Here is a 21,783-nt window from a genome sequence, read left to right as displayed (position 1 = left end):
TAAGTTTACACCCAATTAGCTTCCTCATTTTGATTGAGTTCACAAAGTAATAATTGTTGAGCATTTATACGAGTAAAGTGTAGATTTCTTTAAGTATAATATTTTAAAGACTTTATATCTAAGAAATAAAATGTGTATTATTCTGAATTTCGACGTTTCTTTAGCTATATTTAATTCGAACTTGTTTTATAACACAATATTTTCAGAAAATTTGATTCTAACCTTTAATTTTTTTGAAATAATATAAAATATAATATAATTGTAATATCTTTATTATACATGTGTATATAAGGAACTATGTATTTTGTATTATATTATTCCTTAATTAATATTTGGATGTTACTCAGTTATAAATTATTCTTTGCTTGATTGTGTCGATTCATAATTCTAAAAATAGGCAAAGTGCATCATGCATGTATTTTTATACCCGCTACCCTTAAGGTAGAAGGGTATTATAACTTTGTGCCGGCAGGAAATGTATGTAACAGGTAGAAGGAGGCATCTCCGACCCTATAAAGTATATATATTCTTGATCAGCGTCAACAGCCGAGACGATATAGCCATGTCCGTCTGTGTGTCTGTCCGTCTGTCCGTATGAAACACTGGATCTCAGAGACTATAAAAGATTGAGCTATAATTTTTTTTCGACAGCATTTGTTATGTTTGCACGCAGATCAAGTTTGTTTCAAATTTTTGCCACGCCCACTTCGCAAAATATATTTCTTTTATTCAAAATGGGTAGCGGGTATCTCACAGTCGAGTACACTCGACTGTAGCTTTCTTACTTGTTCTGTTTAACTTATACACACATTCCCCTCATATGATTCTCGTTCTTTGAATTTCAGAAATAATACGTAGATCAAAGGTATAAAGGCTGTCTTAATTATAATATAATCTACTTTGAGGACACTACAATGATCCTTTCCGTCTGTTGAAGAGTATACAGACTTCATTACATTTGTGAAATCCCCTCTTTGCTTTTTTCTGCATTCCCTATACTTCTTTTGACTGTTTGTTTTTGTTGTGCCTTCACATGGTTTATCTTTTTTTGAGCCGCCTTCGTTTTTTAATGAGCCTCCGAGTCCGAGTTGCAGAATATTTTTTTGTGCGTTGAGGTTCCCTTTTATTTAGCTTGTTTTCTGGCTTGTTATGCGCTGTGCGTGATTTCGCACGCTCGTTCACAGTGCGTAGGGCAACTCACAGATAAAGAGAAATAGGGAGAGGGAGTGCGAGAGAGAGAGAGGGAAATATGAGCACTTCCCTAGCACAGAAGATATTTAATTTTGTTGCCTGCTTTTCAGGCGTCCTGCAACTTTACTCAATTTATTCAAAATCAAATGGGTTTTTTTCTCTTTATTTTATTTTATTTCATTTGCCACGCCCCCACCCCTCCAGGCACTGTCTGCACTGTTGCTCCTATGTGTGTGTGTGTGTGTGTGTGTTTGGCCATTGAAAGCCATTTCAATGGCCGTCGCTTTTCTCGCCAATTTTCTTTATGCTGTAGTTGGGGTCAGTCTCGTTTTTTTTTTGGGGGTGGGCTCATTGAATGTTTTTATTACGCCAAATGAATGAAAACTGCGACTGGACTGGACCCTGGATACAGTTGTTGTTGTTTTCGTTCTCGTTGTTGTTGTAGTTATTGTTGTTGCTCTCTTATTTTCGCTTGCGAGAAAGCCATAAAATTATATCACTTGTAAAGATTTTCACAGCATTCTTCTTCTACTTGTGCAAACCAGCTGCCACAGCAGCAGAAGCTACTTTTTGATTTTATTTCGCTTTGCTGGATTTCAGTTTTCGTAATTTTAATAACATTTTATAAGCAATCTTTTAATGTTGCTCTGCTGCTGCTTGCTTTTTAAATTTTGCCCAAGCAAAAAATTAAAAAATCGAATGGAAATTGTAAAAATGTAATAAACAAACAGAGATAAACGAAGAGCGAAGCAGAAGAAGAAGCAAACGGATGGCAAACGGCGACTTTCAATCAGCAAACAATTACAGTTTATTTCTTTCATATCAAATTATTTTTGGCAATCGAGCGTGAACTCAAATAAGCAGGCTGAAGATCAAACACTCGACACAGACAGACAGTTGCCAGGATGTCGCTTCAGGCAGTGCTTCACTCCCCTTCCCCCTTCACTCTTCCCCTCTGCGATATCCTGTATGGCTGGCAAAAGGGAAAGTCATTGCAGGCGATTTAACAACTACGCTCGAGGATAAATATTTTATGAAATCGCATAAACAAATCAAAGACGAATCACAGACACACCAACAGCAACAGCAACAACAAGCAAGAAAAATCACTTTGCAAAAAACGAAAGCAAATCAAATGGGAAAGCGAAAAGCGGGCAGCATATAAAATATACAAGCATATACCATAAAAAAAAAATCAAATGCGCCGATCAAATATGACCACTCAACCGCGTTAAAGTACAAACACACACATACGCACGTACACACGCACACACACACTCATAAACATTAGCCCTTCGGCTAGGCATTAAGTTGCCTTTTGCCAAAATATTTGCACAGCTGAGAGAGGGAGAGGGAGAGTAAGAGAAACTGAGGGTGAGCTAGTAATGTGTTTGTTATATGCTAAATCGCATAAAAAATAATACAGCAAGACAACAATCGAGACAGATATGCGCTCATAACAATAACAAGCAAAGCAACTAAACAACAATAGTTGTGGAGGGAGGGGAAAGCTAAGCCGCTGCCTCCCCCGAGGGGAGAGAGAGCAACATGTTATTACCACCCTCAGTGAACCCTCGAGTTGAGCTTTGCTTTATTGAATTGTATTTAATAAAATATGTGAATATTGGCCTGAGAGGGTGACCTCTTCACCCTCTTCCAAGGGTTGCTCACAAATTATATAAATAAATAATGAGACTGTTGTTATTTCGGTGATTGCACCGAAAGTTGTGCAGCGATTTGCGGCTAAGCGTTGAGACGTTGAGTGAAAGGCGAGTCTATTAACAAACACTGAGCACATCGAGTAAGACGTGGCCATATATCAAACTGACATAAATTGTGCACTCAAATGTGTCCCAAGTCCAAATGTGTAGTATAACCCTGGCCAGTGCCATCCATCAATGCCAACACGTTTTGCAGTGGCTAGATATCGTTCAATATATGTACTATATATATAGACATATTGTAAATTGAAATTATTACATGTGAGTTTTGCTTATTTATGACCAACTGCATTAATCGATGCGACATTCAATACACATTGCATTGCATTTTATCGCATGCTGCTGGCCCCCAAAATATTCAATTAAATGTTTGTCGCTCTGACTGCACATTCAATCGATGCTTCTCTAATGAGTTTTTCGAGACAGCGCTCTCTCTCTCGCTCTCTCATTATAGTTTACAATTAAGTACGTGCACACAAATAGGTATGGCAAATGAGATAAATAAGGCTCATTTCTCTCTCTACTTTGATAAAATGCTCTGCAGTTGCATTTGCTGTTGCAGGTGTCACACATTAATTAGAAATTGTCCAGCAAATACGTAAGAAAATAACAATAAATGTTGCTTTGATCTATTTGACAATCGATTTGTTGTGAAATATTGTTAATTCGTAGCTCAAAATGTTTATTTATTGTTTGCTGCATGAGACACAACTTTGACTGTGAAATTGATTATAGAAATGCGTTTAGATAAAAGCCTTTTTAGGTGGAATGTCATGTTCAAGCTATCCTAATTAGTATGAAATCTATATTATCAGCTATTTTTGGTTTAAGCATTCTAATTTTATTGATGGATTAATTCCTTGTTAAATACTCAAAACCATTTATAGTAATTTTATCTGAATTTTAATTTAATTTAATTTTATCTTCTTTTGTCGGCTCAAACATTTCTAGGATTCTAATTTCATTTATTTGTTTTGTTCTCATGCATTGAAATCAAACTTGACACACAATGAAAATATTAAGATAAATGCAGAGAATATTATAATTATTGAAGTGTAAATCTGTTAGGCATAAATACAAACGAAATTACTTATCTAATTATATCTAATCTCCTATTTTATGTTCACTATTTCTTGCTGAAAATTATTGATTGTTTCTTATTTCAAATTGAAGCTTGTCATCAGTTAGCCAATCAGTTGCAAACCTTTTTCACTTTAATTACTTTTAAGATGATTTAGAGGATTCAGTACAATAATTTGGTGTAGCTAAAAAAATTTAAGTTCTTTATCAAATGACTTATTCAATCTTCATTGTCAGCTGCTTAACTTTTTTCCTATACTGGATTGAAACTTTTCCTCAATAAACTCATGTAAGCTCTATGATCATCATTAAAAATATTCAATGCCTGTAATTCAAAGAACTTTGAAATATTCTTCAAAAGGTAGGTAATGTGACTTTTAACCTTTATTATCAACTGTTTAACTGTTTTCCTTTTTCAAATTATAGCTTTTTCTCGGATTCTAACATCACGTTAAGCTTCCCCTCCTTTATCTGCTTCTAAATTGATATTGCATTTGATTAATATTTAATTCTTGCAGTTCAAACTTCAATATATTCCATATCAAATGCCATATTCTCCACTTAGTGTCAACTGTTTAACTGTTTTGCTTTCTCAAAAGTGTAACTCTTCATCTCTAAGTCGACGTTAAACGTGCCACCATCAACGGCTTTCAACTTGATGCTACCCCTTAGCATAATGGCTTAAAACACACAATGCCAAATTAGGTAATACGCGGAAAAGCAATAACAAAAAGCCAGTAGCATGAGATTGACTGAAATGAACTATAATCAAAGGCATTTTGTGTGTGTTTTGGGCGCTGACGAAAAACCGCAGGCGCAAAACCCATCGACGGCAGTCTAATCTGCGACTGCCTCCAACTACGTCTGTCTGTCCTTGCATACATTAAGATAGATTACCGCACACATATAAACACCCACACACACACATACAAATCAAGTGCTTGCAATGACAGCCATGAATTTGTATTAGAAGCAAAGCCAACACGCTTTGAGAGGTCCCCAAATAGTAGAAACAACAATAAGTGAGTTACGCTCAGTTTGCCAGTAAATCCCCGAATGTATGTGTGTGTGTGTTGCTAGGGGAGGGGGAGGGGGAGAAATTGGCTTACGTGGTACAAAATTAACACGCCTAATGCGTTGTCTTTGGCATCACACCTTTAAGTGCGCATAAATTATAAACAAGCTTCATTATGATGCCAGCGAAATTCAGGAAAACTTTTTGGGGCGACGCCTAAAACTATGCAACGGCTTTTGTGCGCTTCAATGACTAAGCCAAACAAGCCAACAGCAATTGAAACCAGTTAAAGTCGGCTGCTGTCGCTGCTTCCGCTTCTCCCGGTTTGCTGATTATAATAAATTTGAGCTAATAAAGCGCGCTAATGTGCAGGCATCAGTTAAACTGTGACAAAGGCAAAAAAGCAAGGCTTAAAGTTGACTCGCAACTGTTTCGTATTTTCTGAAAATCATTTTCGTAGCTGCTTCGCTTGCGCTTAATTGGCACATTTGGCAATTTAAAGTGTCGTTGGGTAAAACAAACTAAGCAAAAACTAAGCAAATCCTATAATTCGATACAGATAATGATGACAATTAATTTCAAGGGGCGATTTAAAGCGACTTTTGTGGAGTTTGCGACAACAATTGATGTGTGGCGGTGAAATGTGTTATAAAATATGCAAAGCAGTGAAAGTTAACACACGCACACACACACAGACACAGACATGTGTTACAAGCGGCAAAGAAATGAATGAGAGGGGGGGAAAGGAAGAGAGGAAAGCAAGTTGGCCGCAAGGCGTACAAAAGTTTTGCACATTAAACAATAAAAACTCATTAATAATGTGCATTTAAGTTTTAATTGAACTACTTAATAAGGCAGAGAGAGAGTGAAAGGGGGCGTGGTATGGTATGTGGGCGGTTGTATGCTTTAAAAACATGCGATGTTGCTGCTGTTGTCGTTGTTGTTGTTGCTGTGTTGTGAAAATGCCGCTGGGCCTTGTCAAGCGACATGAAAGGAAATTGTTGTATGCTCTCATTATACATGGATAATGGCCGCAGACAAATTGCACTACACACACAGTCACGCATGTGTGTGTATGCGTGTTATCTTCTTCCTTCCTCTTTTTTTCTTGTATGCAGTTTGAGTTTTTATTCAATTGAAATGTTGCTGCTGCATAGAAGAGGTGCGTAATTAAAACGATGCTGCAGCAGACAATTAAGCGCATGCCACACACAGACAAATACACACACACAGACACACTCTCGTACAATGAGCTAAAATGAGAGATGAATTTTGTGTTTAATTGCGTTGACAGACAAAAGTCTTTAAATTTATGGCACGTCGAATGTGAGTGGGAGCTGAGTTTTAATAGTCCGAAAGAAATGCGGCAGAGTTGTCAAGTTGCCGGAAATTGAATTCTAAAATATTTATAGTGGTGTCTGTGTGCAAGTATGTGTGTGTGTGTGTGGGTGTGGGTGACTAAACAATTGACTGTAGCATACTTTTTGGGGCGGGTTGATTTATGCAGCGCTTTTGCAAATGGAACGCAAATGAAACCAAACCGAAACTAGTGGGGGAAAAACAGCATGAAATGCTACTTATGCATGCAGATCGCACCGAGTGTGTGTGCGTGTACGTGTGTGTGTGTTTGTGTATTTGTGTTTGTCGAATTATACAATATGTATATAAAATTTGCTTGCTGGGCAATCAAATTGGCAGCACGACAGCACAAAAACTTATTAGTGTGCGCATACGTTTGTCTCCCACTGTGTGTGTCGGTGTGTGTGTGTGCGTTCGATGTGTAACACAATGTTTTGAGCCATAGATTTATTGGTAGCAATCAGTAGGATTTGCTGCCTGGATAGGAAACAGGACATCGACATCGACGTTGACTATCGAAAGTCAATTTCGGGTGCGTGTCACATGCTCATTTGTCCAGTTTATTGAGCCCCCCAAAAACATCATTTGCTCTCGTCCATTTTTCGTTCATGTTGCTTGCAGAGGCTGACTCCATAGTCTCCTTTTATGCCTTTCAATAAATTCACGCTTCCGGCCGCAATGCCTAATACCTGTTTATTGTTGTTTGTGTCGACATCGTTTCTGTTGTTGTTGCTGTTGCTGTTGTTATTGTCGAACAAATGCAATTTTAAGCTGCAACACATTGCATGCATTATAAATGAGCTCAAAACCGCCTGCAATAGAAAGTTTAATTCAGTGTCCTTTTGCCAGAGGATTCGACACGGCAAGCCACGGGATTTACTCATCGTCCGCTCATCATGCCAAGTTAATCCCGGGGATCAGCAACAAAACACAGCCGAGAGAGAGAGAGAGAGAGAGCAGCCAAAGCACGCAATGATGACAAAGTGCGAAATGATGACATCTCGAAGGCAAAAGCTTTTGCCAAACACCAACACCAACAACAACATCATATATTATAAGTTAATGACATTCTGATGAACGTAATTGCGTACAACTTGAGATGCACTTCAGCAGCAAAACATGTTTTAATGCTGCACATTCAGCTACTACACATTAATTGCATTTAAAATGCAAATCAATGCAACAAAATGGGGAATAAAGTGAAGGCGAATGTTTGTATAAATATTAAATACAACAAATATTAGAGAATGCGTTAAATCTGTTTATTTGCGAAAAATACCAAATTTAAGCAATTATATATTAATAGTATTTTAGTATACTAAGTGATATTTTATAATAATTTGACAAATGGGAATTATTTAAAAGGGGGAAAAAATAATTGTGGGAATTATTCATAAAACAAGTAAAAAAAGAAGAAAAGAAAAGCACTGAGGTATTATTAGAATATACTAAATTAATATACTAAAAAATACTGAATTATATATAAGATTATGATGTCTTGAAATGATGATATTTACATATCTGTGAACTTGTCTAAGGCTTAAAGCAATATTTAAATAATAAAATCATGCAATTCATCCGTTATATTTTAACTACTGTTATTACATTCATTCGCTTATCTAAACTATAACGAAAGTAAACACAACCCTAAAACGAAAACTATTTGTGCAAAAGAAACACCTGCACCTCAATATACAGAACCTATCTAACTATATATATAGTAAATGTGTATCACTGCGAATTTAATCAAAAATTCCAACAAGTTGCGCGCATGAAAATTCATAAAGTTCCAAACAGAAAAACTTTATTAACTGGAAAACATTTGACAGCCAAAAAAAAAGAAGAAGCGAAAAATGGGTAGTGGAGAGTACAACTTTTAGAGAAATAATCAAATTGCAGTTTTCAGCTGTCAGTATCATGCGAATGCCATGCATGGAGCTTTTTTTTGAAGAGGCATATCAGAAAAAAAAGAAAAGAATACACAAAAAATCTGTTAGAAATCCTATTTATATTTCGAAACAATAACCATTCAATTCGAGCTAACGACTGGGGTCCAGCTCTACAGCGCATAACGAACCAATTGAGCCGGACACGGACTCGTATGGGGGATTCGCTTTTGGACCTTTTGGGGGTGCGAGTGTTGTCGCATTTATTACCAGTGTTGCTGCTGTGCAAAAACTGGCATTGGCTTTAAAGTGAAAGCATTTCGCAAATGGTTCCTAGGTCCACTCTGGCCACAGGCGCGACGACACAAACAAAACGTGCGACGCATACAAATAAACAAGGCTCAAACAGAAAAACACACCCACACCCCCATTCACACACCCCCACACACACACACACACACACACATGTGAACTGTGGTTTGCTGGTCAGCAATGTCGTCCTTAGAGCGACGCGTCGACCAACGGAATTGAAACAAATGCCACACTGGGCACTGGGCGTGCCTATAAATTTTTTACAAAATACGTGGGCATAGGTGCAGCTGTAGCTCTGTAGCTGCAGCTCAGGCCATGCCCTGCCAATGGGACAAACAAACAACACACACACATAATACACACAGCACGAGTCTTCAAAAGGACAAAACTCGAGCATTGTTTAGTGGCAGTGTTTTGGGCTCGCAGACATCAAATGGCATTTAAATGCAGGCAGCATGTGTGCTGGGTAGAACAGAAAGAAAAGCGAGCGGAAGAGTGGATGGTAGAGAGGGAGGGAGGGTCAGCTGTGTCTACAGGTGAGTGTGCACTTTAGCTTCCAAATTCCAAAGCAGTTTAAGCCTCTGTTTAAGCTGCAACACTTAAACGCTGAAAAGTATGCTATACTACTTGATATACTTTATGCCCGAAAAGTATGCTATACTTTTTGTATGTATGCTTCGATTATCTATCTAAGGTTGAGACGCTTAAAACTCCGCTTAAATTGCGACTCCTTGACGTTAAAAAGTATTCTACACTTCTTGCTATACTTTATGCCCGAAAAGTATGCTACACTTTTTGAGCATATTTCTGCTTTCATACGCTTCGATTGTCCATCTAAGATTGGAGCGCTTCATTCATTCGCCTGTCAATGGCAATTACATAAAAGTCAATCCTCTTCCACAAATCACAACGTGCTCGCTGAAGCTTAACGCTTTTTCTCTTTCTCACCCTGTATCTCTCTCTTTCGCTCTTTTAGATTACTAACAATCTGTCGTTCTTTGCTCATCTCCATTGGTATCTGTGTGTGTCTTGTCTCTGGGCTTCCCAAACTGTTTGATGCATGTGCTGGCAATCTGTTAAGGTTCATGTACATCATTTGTCCTGGCGCTAATGGAAATCCCTCAGTTGATGCCACTTCACTTCACTTAGCTGGGGCGTAACTGCAGCTTCAAACTTGATGTGCATTTGTCAAATAGTTGTGCTTCAGACTGAACCGAAGCTCAGCTCATGGCGTGTCCAAAATTGTGTTGCACACCTTCTTTGCCAGCTGCTGCCAAGTCCTCCGGATAACTGCACCAAAATTCATCCTGGCGTTCGATTAGTTGATGCGCAGTTGCCAAATACTTTGGCCAGCTTTGCTTCGCCTCCTTTGCCAAGTTCGCGACTCCTCTTCAAAATGGTTGTCACTTGGCATGTGATGTGGCCACGTTGAACGAACAGCAGTAGTTGCTGCTGCACGTTTTATGGCCACACTGGCGTCGGCGGCGGCGGCAACTTTATCCTTAGCCCAAAACGTCAACGTCTGTTTCGAGTCATCCTAGCTGGTGACGTTTCTCACATGTTCGCTGCAATTCTGTTGCAATTTTTATGTGCTTTTATGCACTTGAGGCTGCTTCTGACTGCTGCCTGTCTGTCTCACTGTATGTCTGTCTGCCTCTTCCTGCTGCTTCCTTGTCTAAGATCTTCCACAGAGTAGTGACCTGCCTCACGCGTCAACACTTGCACCCAATGAACGAAGTGTTGCATCTTTTAGGCGTCTTCTTAGGGAGTGTTTTTTAGGTTCATTTTCCTTTTATTTATTCTTTTTTTTCAAGTTGGTGTGCTGGCAACTTATAAATTTGTTATACGGCAAATTGAGCACATTTTTGAGCATTTTGCCAAAGACGTGCAAGTTTCCTGTGGCTTTGAGTTCTTGCTATTGCTCTTGATTGAGGTAATTCAGCAAATGAAAAGCACTTAGTTAATTTATCTGCGAGTTGCTCAAGTGTTAAAGTATTGAGGAAATTAAAAGCAAGGATATGCAGCTTTTAAATTGATTGATTGTAAGCAAACATGTACCGCGAAATGTTAAGAACAAAGTAGAGTTTTAAGTTGTCTTAAATGAATTTGATTATATCAACGAATTTCGAAATTGTTAAATAGTTTTAAAGTTTCTTTTTCCATTTTCATAGTTTATAATGAGCCCTTTAATATTTTAAATCATTTTAGTTTAATATTGGTTTCATCATTTTATCTCTCCATAAATTTGTAGTTTAATATTTTCAATAAAAAAAAGCGTCTGCTTTAAGTACCTTTAAATATTTAATTTTAACATTTCTCTTCCTACTATAAAACTCAGCTTGCTGCTCTCAAAAGCCTAATCAATATATTATTTCATTCCATGCTTCAATTCATCGCGTTAATTTGCCTTTTCAACACGATTCTCTTCGATTTTTGTTGGTGGTTTAAAAGCGATTTCCATGGCATTCAATAAAGTGAAAGTGTTTTGGTTCATTAGAAGCTTTGAGCGCAACTTTGCAATGTCAGCAAAAAGTTCAAAAAATTGAATTAAAATTTTTTTTTTCTTTTCATATGTGATTATTTTTGCTATTTAACTTTGTCGAACTGACGCAGCGAGAGTTGAACATGAAGTGTTCTAATCAACCATTTGACGCTGCAATATGCAAAGTTAGCTAAGTGTGTGTGTGGGTGTAAATGGGAGTAAGGCTGTGTGTGTGTGGGTGTGAGGGTCTGTTTGTCTCTCGATGTGTGTGTGCATAATCACTGCACATGAATTAAAAACTTTTTGGCAAGCGAAAATATTTTGCAGTTTAAAGCAATTTGAAGTCATTTGTAGCCAATTTACAAATGTCTGACTGCATATAAGCGTAGTTAAGTTTGTGTGTGTGTGTGTGTGTGTGTGTGTGTGTGTGTGTGTGCGTGTGCATAGTTGCAATGCAATTATGTCTCTATACACACACGGCCTTTGTATGCCAATGCGCTCAGACTTAGTGTCTTTCAGCGCTGCCTGTTTATGGGCTCTGAACACACTCTGAGTGCTTAAGGGTATGATAAGCTATGAGTTGGAAATAGTTGGTAGAAAGTATTGCTTTTCATATTAATTGAGCTCTAAATTTATTTTTAAACAATTTTGAATAGAGTTGGTAAATATTATTACTATTTATATAAGAATTTCGCAATGAATTCAGCTCCTAAGTTAATTTTTCATTTTCCAGATTTGCTATTCCAAATAGAATTCAAAAATTCAAATTCAAAATTCAAATTTTTAACAATTTCGCATTAAATTTCGACATTTGGACTGCAAATGTTTAACGGATCTTTTCATAAGTTGATTAGGATTTATCTCAAGAAAAATTGGTTTAATTTTTAGTACAATTTTCAAATTAGATTTTGGGAATTTTCATATTTTAGAGAATATAAATAAAAATCAAATATTATATTCATATGATACTTTTTTCATTATTATATATATCATTTCATGTCTTCCACTAGTCGAACATACTCCTTTGATAACAAATTGTGTTTTTCCTTTTTATTTTTGACTTAAATGAGTCATGCTAATGGCAAACCATTAGCAAAAATTTCACTTGCAGACACAGACACATGTGAGCTGATGATAGTGCCTCAGTGTGTGTGTGTGAGTGTGTATGCCATAATTAAGTTGCATTTGTTACTGCCATTTGTGCGTGTGTGTGTGTGTTTGCATGTCGACTGCGACTTTGTTAAATGAAAGAGAAATGCGATTTTGAAGGCTGTTGTTAAATATTTAAATGTATTCCTCAGGCCGCAGGCACACAAACTATTATTGTTTCAATGTATTATTGTTACCGTCGTTGTTTTTGTCCTCGTCCTCGTCCTCATCATCATTGTTGTGGTTGTTGTCGCTGTTTTGTTATTACTGTGATTGTGATTGTTGCTGCTGTTGTTGTTGTTATTCTTGTTGTTACAGGCGCTGATTACGCAGCGTTTACGTCAAAGCCTAATTGCGGACTAGGCTAAAAATAAAATTGCTTAAAGTGCACGAGAGCTGCTTTCAAGGCGATGCGCCAAACAGGTCATTAGTCAGCCTTGGCAAACGCATTAAATACCCTGTAATCTCAGCAAAATTACTCACAAAAGCATATAATGAGCACTTTCGAAGTGAAAGTCATTATTTGGTGGCATATTTTTTAGGAATTTGAAATCTTAATTTGAGGTAATTTGACACTCAAGAACGTCACACATTCGTCACCTGAATAAATAAATTATTTTGACACTTTTGGGTGTGAAGTTTTGGGTTAATAGTTGATGAAATAATGTTACAGAAGATTTGTGTAATCATATTTAAGATTTTAGATAATGGAACTTCCATTTAGGTGTATTTTTTGTCACTTCCATTTAAATAAATAAATTGTGTTGATAGTTTTGAGTGACAAGAGTTGATGATTTAATATTGTCTTTATTATCTTTTTAATGATTCTTGCCAATTGTATTTATATTCTTGTGCGGAAACCATGCAATTATTAGGTCAAAAGAAAGCTTTTATTGGCAACTGAATTGATGTTCAGGTCAAACTTAAATTGAAAGCTAAATTGAAGGCTTGAAATAAGTCTTAGCGTGTCATTATTATAATTTTAGCATCTTTTTTAAATTTCATCTCATTGCCATATCTTCCCAAAAGTCATGTGAAGACATTAGTTCATAATATTAAAATTTTGTCTTGAATCATTTTAGAACTTATATCATCCTTTCCGCAACTGCTTTGCAGAGTATTTCTGCAACTAATTGCATTTTCGCACTTTCGATTTCTAAGCAGAATAAGCAAAATATATTGGCAACGGAATTGAAGGCTTGTCTTAGACTGTTTAGAATTGCAACTGAAAAAGATTTTAGGCTTAGTTAATACCCAGCAATCTTATCTTAAATTGCAAGGAACCCAAGTTCTTTGTACAGCTTAAATTATCCGTTCAGCAATGGCATTACAGGATATACTTTCATCTAATGGCATTTTTGCACTTTCCATTTCCAAGAAGTAAGCCGAAAATATATTGACAACTGAATTGAAGGCATGGCTTAGTTGCGTTCACTCACTTAATGTACAAAAGTGGCTATGTGTATTTTACGTTCTTTTTTTTTGTTTGTGGCTAATAAATGCGCGCATGTAATTGAAATTATTGTTTTTTGATGTGCACTTTGCCAGTAGTTGACAACCACATGAAAATGCGGTACAGTTGCACTTAATAATTCACTTTAATTTATCTTTTAATTGGGCTAATCAACACGCTAATAGCCAGCGCTATTAACTTGCCCACACACACACACACACACACACACACACACACACACACACACACACACACACAGTCGGAGTTCTCACGCCCTCGCCTATGGTCGTTTTGTTGTTCACATATTTTATTGTTATGAGTTTTGCAATGAAGTCGAGGAGTGTAGACACGGTGAGAAGGGGGACAGGACATTCATGTTGAGTGGCTCGAATGCCGTTGGCCGCTTTCAAAATTGCACTTTAATGACTAATTTGGTTTTTGTGCACGCCGCTGGCGGAGCCCGAGTGTTCAGGTCCAGCGTATGCAATTAACAAAGGGCGAGAGTGAGAGGCAGCTAATAGGTATCACAGACTATCTGTCTCGCTCTTAGATACAGTCACACACACACACTCATAGTCTGCAAGTGTCGACGGAAGCGCACACTTGAGCACTGACGATATGACATTTCCTTAATGAAGCCAACAAAACACGCACACTCTCTTTCTTCTTCTTCTTTCTTTCCTTCCTTTTCCACCTCACACTCTGTGTGTGTGTGTTTGCTGGCTAATTGTGTGCTTTGACAAAACCTACAAGACCCTGGGTCACAGTGTGCGCTGTCATAAAACTTTATGCTAGTTCCACACAAACCTCAAACAAACCTAAGCTGAGCTCAGCTCATTTGCACTGAACTGTCGCACAGAGCGTATGTGTAATTATAATAACTTGCAAGGTTTTTTTTCTCTTGTTTTTGTTGCCCCATCAGTTTGCTGCATGTCATTCACTCAGCAGTAGTAGTATAGTACATCATCACTAAGTTTTCTCCCATCCTCCCAAATGAGCTGTCAAAGTTTACATTTTCATCGTGTAAGCTATGGCAAAACTACGAGAATCACAGAATGAGAGAACTCACCTGACACCAACAGCTCACTGGTGCTGTTGACCAAATTGTCCATAATTGGCTGAAACGTGTAGAACGTCAGCGTTTCCAATTTGTTGGCCTGCACATTGATTGACAGCAGCGCCGGTGTTCCACGCAGCAGACCATTGTCAATTTTCTTTAGCAAATTATTGCGCAAATTCAATGTCTTCAAATTGTTTAGACCATCCAAGGCACGCTCCGAGATGCGCTGCAAAATTATAAAGAGAGATACAATTTTATTTAGATTTATTGAGAAACACTAATTAATGAAATTCAACGAAAAGTAGCTTAATATTTTTTGAATTATACTTAAATTGAATTTCATGATGACTAGAAAATTTAAGACTCGACTGTGAAATCCCGTTACCTGTTTTTTAGTAAAACCAATAAGAATGCTAAACTATACCGAAGGATGTATTTAGTATATTGTTATACTATTATATTCCAGAAAATATTAAAATATAGCAAGGGTTATAATTGGTATATTGTTACACTGTGGAATTTCCAAAAAATACTTAATATTCCGAGGGCCACATATTGGTATATTGATGTACTACTCCATTCAATAAATATTTGACTCTATTTGGTATATCGATATACTATTACATTCATTTAATACTAAAGTGCGTTCGACTAATGAATCTGTCCGCTAAGAGATACTTCATTGTACATTTATGCCTTAGCTTAGTTTGTCAGGAAATAAAGTGCGGTAATATTATTAAAATATACCAAAAATTCTTAAATATACTAAAAGCTTCATTTTTAATGTTCCGAAAAAAATTAAAAATATATATACCAAAGACCATTTTGTATATATTGACATACTATTGCAAATTGTACTAAAGACAATATTTGGTACATTAACATACTATTACGCATTACAAATATACTAAAAAGTACAAAATATACATGTGAGTCCGGCTAATAAAGCTGTCTATTGAGGAAGTTTTTACTCTACTTTCAATGTGAAACATTTTTCATGCTTCAACTTAACTTGTCTTTAGACCATTTATTCTTTACCTCAATGCAATAAAAATAATATTTTATAGCACATTATTCAGTTGCTACATTTGTTTAGCCTAACTCTGAAATGTTGTGAATTTTTATGCATCACTTTCATTTGCTATTTTTGGACTTTTCTAATTGTTTTTATAGCTTTATGCAACTGAAATTGTTGAGAAACTTTTGCAAACTTCACAATGAATGATAATAAAATGCAACTAGCTGGCTTTTTTATGGGAAGTCTTTTAGAATTTGTGCTAAAATGCATTTGTTTTAGAAAAATATATATCATATTTAATTGTATTTATGCAACAATATCAGTTTTCGGCGAAAAAACTGTTGGCGTTCATCTTTGCTAACCTCACAAACTTGTTGTTGTGAGCTTTTTATGTTTTGCTTGGGCGACCGAGCAAACAAAAAAATATTTGCTGCCATTTTTCCGCATTTCTGCGTATTATTTTCATTGTTTTTTCAACGGTTTTCGCTGTTGGCCCCACGCTTATTGTTCGCGTGAATGTGTGTGTGTGGGTGAGCACGTGTGTGTGAGTGTGTGTGGGTGTGTGTTATTGTTGTACTCTCTGTCTTTGTTTGTGTATTCATTTATGCATATACATATAGGACGATATATATCTGGCATATGTAGATGCATGTTTTTTTAACTTGTATGTTCCAATTCGTTTGTCTTGAATTTTATGATATGAGAACGAAAGCAACAAAAATGGAAGTGTTTATTTTCGTGTAGTGAAAGTTGCTCCATTTATTCACTGTCTTCGCTGGAAGTTACAAAACTCGAGTCTCTTCCTGTTTTTGCGCTATTATTTAATATTCAATATGCTTGCTCTAGTGAAATGGAAAAATTATGCATATTAAATGCCAACAATCTAAAGATAGACATGTGCCGTTATTTATACAACTCCGCCTCGTCTGCCAATTGTGAAGACATTGAAAAATACGCGAACGTGTTTCTTGGTCACAACATGAAAGGGCACAACAAAGGAAAAAAAACATATACTATAGATAGGGAAATACCCCAACCCTTATTTTTTTTGCTTATAGGACATATCTCGGCTGTTTGTTTGTTTGTTTGTTTGTACGCCACACTGATTGACATAAAAAAATATATTTTATTGCGATATTTTGTTAGTTTGATGAGCGGCACTTGGCGTTTTTACGAGGCGCCGCCAATTTATCGGCTACAGGCCAAAAGAACAACCCAACAACAAATAACAACAACATTGAATTGTTGTTGTTATTTATGCGCGACTTTTGTGGCAACTACGTAAACAAAAGTTATGATCAAGAAAAATGGTAAACATGTCCCAACACTTTATATAATCCGACAGACCAAAAATAGAGACAGCTAAGCTAACGAAATTAATTGGTAAATCAATTAATTTACACGAGTTTATTTCAGACATTGAAATTTATATAAGTTGGAATATTAATTGATTCAAAGTTGTTGAATTGATGTCTAGAATTTTATATGTTTTTTGATGAACTAGTTGAGAAAATTTTTATAACTTAAATGCTGAGATGCTCTTTATAGTTTCTTAAATATTTATTGGTTAAATTGCGTCGGATAGTAATTGAAGAGCTAAATTCTTTTTTTTATGTGATGCTTGTTGAAATAGTTTCTTAAATGTTTATCAGCTAAATGGCAAATGTAGAGCAACTGCAGTCAAGTGTAAAAGAGGCAAAGGTCATGTTGGAGCATGACATTTATGCATCAAAATGTGGAGCACAGAATATGGCAGCATGTTCAATGGATGCACGTGGCATGAAAATGGAAAATCGCTGTGAATGTAGCTCATGTTATGGATGTCGCAGCATTGTAGAATAAAGCTCCCTTAAGACAAGAATTATTGATTACATATGTGAAAGATATATATTTTAAGTATTATATTGGCGATGAAAAATTTCTCAAAATTGATTGAAAATTTTTCTATATTTTTAACAACTTTAATTAACTTATAAAAATCTACTCTAAACGAATGTTCATTAAATTGTTGACAATTATATTTCAACATTTATTTTTAGAGTTGTATCTTTAATGGTATTAACGAGGAATCTTGAATTTAGAACACAAAATATAGTTGTATCAAGGCTGAACTAAATTTGGCTTAGAAAAACAAATTCGCCATTTTTCATTTAATGCTATGAATTTCTAATAAACATTTTAAAAGGTAACTTGAACAATATTTAGTAGTTTCATTCTCAATTAAACTTGACAACTTTGTAGAATCAAAAAAACTGCTTGCAGTGTTTTAAAGTTGGCAATTAAATTGAATGGACACATTTAAATGAATGTTCTAGTTTATTAAGCTTAAATCAAGACTGCTAATGCACTTGTTTGGCTGATTATCTATTTAATGCTGAAACTGAAGCTGCTCGCACTTGCTTAGCTTTTTTTTTATTTTGTGATTTTTTTTTTGGTGTGCTGTTGTGTCAGTGAAAGACCCCGAAAAACCCAAAGCAGCTAAACCTTTTAACAGCAAAATGATTTATGAAGTACACAGGCCAGACAAGATAAAGAAAAAGAAAAGAAAGAGAAAGAGAAAGGGAGAGAGAGAGAAAGAGAGCGAGAAAAAAGTGAAATGGATAACCCAAGCAAAACATGCAACGCAATTTGCTTTTATTGAAAACGACAAGAAAGCCCCCAAAAGAGGGCAAAGGAATTTTTGGTAGCAAAAGCAGAGTCAAGTGAAAAGCATATTATGCGAGCGAAGGCGAAAGGGGGAATTCCGTACCCAGAAAAGCGAAACAATGCGACACTGAGGCGATAACAAGCCCAATCATTATGGCTATGACTATGACAGAAAAAGAAGCCACAGTTGGAGAGGAGATTGTCAGCAGCAGCTACAGCAGCAACTACAGCAGCAGCTACAGCGAAGATGCTGGCCAAAAACACTTGAACAGCACTTGAGTTGCCAATGTAAATGTGTGCGAGTATATGTGTGTGTGTCCTAGTGGCCTGACACATATGCGAGTTGTCTGGGTGTGACATGATATGCGAGCACTTTGTAAAATGGAAAAATGAAACACGCAGCAAAATGAAAAGCAAAGACGTTGGGCGAGCTGCTTCTAACAATGTTGAACCAGGATATGCAGGATTTGCGCTTATCGTTGTTAACCCACACACACACACACAGAAGCACACACATACATAGAGATAGATGTAGCTAGCGACATTTTTTATTTACACTGGCCGTGGCCATTTTTATGGCAGACACACAGAAGGGTCCTTGCATATCAGATGGCCAAAAGGAGTGCCATAAATCCATTATTCCCATGATTTGTTATTCAATATTTTGTAAGTAGATTAACTTGCAAAGGCGCACATTTGTTTGCCACACCAAAGGCGCTGAAAGGCTAACACACACTCATCCACACTCACACTCTCAGCGTGTGTGCTCAGCTATGTATCTTTTTTTGGCCTCGAGAATTAAGCTGTCGCTTGTGTTTTGTGGTGGAAGAAGACTTCTTTCCCTCTCTCTCATACTGGTCTCCTTTCTCTCCCTCTCGCTTCTCACATAATTTACCAATCTATTTATCATATTAGCGCCTACTCGGCAAACAGCAGGCGAACTACAGTGAACACTGAAGCTCAGCTGAGTGACCACTTAAATCACCACAAAAATGGGCATTCGAATTGAATTTATGACACCCGGCCTGGCCAAGTTTTGTGTCTGTTGTGTTTTTGTGCTTTGCCCCCAAGGATGTGCTATTTATGAGTCTCTCTGTCTCTTATGGTCAGTTGGCAATTTATGGCCACTTAAGTGAGCCATGAGATAAACTTCTTGTTCAAGAACAAGAAAAGCAACAACAAAAATTTCCATTTATCTATACGAACTCACCTCAATGCGATTGTCATCCAACTCCAGTTCACTCAGACTCCACAGTTCGGCAAAAACGGTGTCGCCAATAAAGTTGAGATTATTTCGCGTCAATTTGAGTAGATTGAGATTTCCCAATCCACGGAAGATTTCACTGGTCAGCACATTGATTTGATTGTGAGCCAAATTCAAATACGTCAAACGAGCCATATCCACAAAAAGTCCTTCGTGCAACGTGCTAATGTTATTGTTGTTCAAATACAAACGTTCGCAATGCGGCAGATTTCTAAAAGCATAACGATCCATTTCAAAGATTTGATTATGCTCCAAGTTGAGTTCACGCAAACGTATGTGATTGGCAAAAGCATCCTGATCGAGTGCCATAATATGATTGTTGTTTAGAATAATACGCTCGAGGAAGCTCAAGCTGGCAAACGCATAACTCTTGACAATCTCCACTTGAGAGTACTCAATGACAATGCTTGTTAAGTTCTTCAACGGTTCAATTATCATGCTGGGTATGTAATCCAATCGGGCATTGTTTTGTATGACAAATTTGAGTTCACGCAAACTCTTTTGCTGATAGAAACGTGTCCAAGTCGTGTCGTTCTGGTGCAGACCTTCAGAGAATACCCAGCACTCGGCTTTCTGAACGGGTATATGATTCTCATCGGGTGTGCAATAGCACATCAGTTTCATATCGCGACGTCGCGTGCAAAAGCCAGTGCTGTCCATGGGTCCATTGTAGCCAGTGCTGCCTGTATTCGAGACTGACGAAGATGAGCTGCCGTAGCCGGAACTGGAGCTGCTGCGATAGTAGCCATTGCTGCTGCCCGACATCGCTGATGAGCTGGACATGGAACCGGAGACGGAGCCAGAGTTGCTGCCACCGCGTCCACGACTGCGTCGCTCTTCGCGTGCTCGGGATGCCACCGGCGCAACGAGGCAACAACTGAGTAGGAGCAGCGTGCAGATGGCGAGTTGAAACAGTTGCGACGCCATTTTATGGCGCTGATGATGCGGCAACATTGAAGCGTTCACGTGGCGTCGTTTGCCTGCAAAATACGAGAGAGAACAGAATGACTCAGTCAATAAAATTTGTTTATCTGCAGCTAAGCTTGAAAGTCATAAAATTCTTGGTGGGAAATGATTGAAAATTCTCGTTGTTGTTGTTGTTAATGTTGTAGCCACAAGTACTACGTAACGCCGTCAAATTCTGTTATCTCTTTGATGATATTATTATTATTTTATACGCGAAAAGCCAAAAGAAAAGTTTCAACTCGAATTGCGCCCACATCAAAAATGTTCGGCGGAAAAACACCTCGTCAGGGATAGGAATATATATATTTTTTTTATTTTATGCTGAATACGTCTTTCAATTGTTCGCATTTTCGGTTGGCAAAGTTAAAACGCTCCATAAAAATTGCTAATTAATGTTGTTAACTTTTTTACTTTTCGCTCGTATTTCATTTATCTCGCTCTCCCTCTTTCGCATTTGGGTCTTTCTCATTTTCCGGTTTATTCAATGAAAAGTTCATGACATTGCTGTTTTCCTTTTTATACCCGCTACACATAGGGTAGAAGGATATTATAACTTTGTGTAACAGGCAGAAGGAGACTCCATAAAGTATATATATTTTCGATCAGTATCAACAACTTAAACGGTATAGCAATGTCCGTCTCTCTGTCTGTCCGTGTGTCCGTACGCTTTTCTATGGTCAAAAAAATCCAACTTACTACGGGAAAATCTGGTATATTTTGTACTCTATTGTATTATTTAAATGGAATACTATAGCAATATACTAAATATAACTTTTGGTATATTTTTTATCTGGTACATTTTGACCTCTACGTTATATTTATCATATAGTCCTATATTAATATACCAATTATAGCTTTTGGTATATATTTTAGTATTTTGTGGTATATTTATTTGGTATAATTTAATATCAATACCACACGGTTTGTCTCTTATTCAAAATGTGTACCGAGTATCTGATAGTCAAGCACACTCTACCGTATCTTTCTTCCTTGTTATACCCGCTACCCATAGGGTAGAAGGGTATTATAACTTTGTGCCGGCAGGAAATGTATGTAACAGGTAGAAGGAGGCATCTCCGACCCTATAAAGTATATATATTCTTGATCAGCGTCAACAGCCGAGACGATATAGCCATGTCCGTCTGTCCGTCCGTCCGTCTGTCCGTCTGTCCGTGTGTCCG

At 37.1% G+C, this 21,783-nt stretch overlaps 1 protein-coding gene across 1 annotated transcript in view; it reads right to left on the bottom strand.

Annotated features, from left to right (window-relative positions):
- LOC132791138 (connectin) overlaps nucleotides 1-21,783 on the bottom strand; it is a 61,006-nt gene that overhangs the window by 10,405 nt on the left and 28,818 nt on the right. Inside the window, exons 3-4 of the mRNA XM_060799950.1 lie at nucleotides 19,583-20,616; nucleotides 14,718-14,934 (exon numbers count right to left, since the gene is read on the bottom strand). Of these exons, the coding sequence (XP_060655933.1) occupies nucleotides 14,718-14,934; nucleotides 19,583-20,590 (1,225 nt within the window). The 5' untranslated portion in view covers nucleotides 20,591-20,616. The remainder of the gene's footprint in view (nucleotides 1-14,717; nucleotides 14,935-19,582; nucleotides 20,617-21,783) is intronic.

Source organism: Drosophila nasuta, chromosome 3 (assembly GCF_023558535.2).
Source record: "Drosophila nasuta strain 15112-1781.00 chromosome 3, ASM2355853v1, whole genome shotgun sequence".
Lineage (NCBI taxonomy): Eukaryota > Metazoa > Arthropoda > Insecta > Diptera > Drosophilidae > Drosophila > Drosophila nasuta.
The sequence above is the reverse complement of the archived record's forward strand: the minus strand, read 5'-3'. Positions and strand labels throughout refer to the sequence as shown.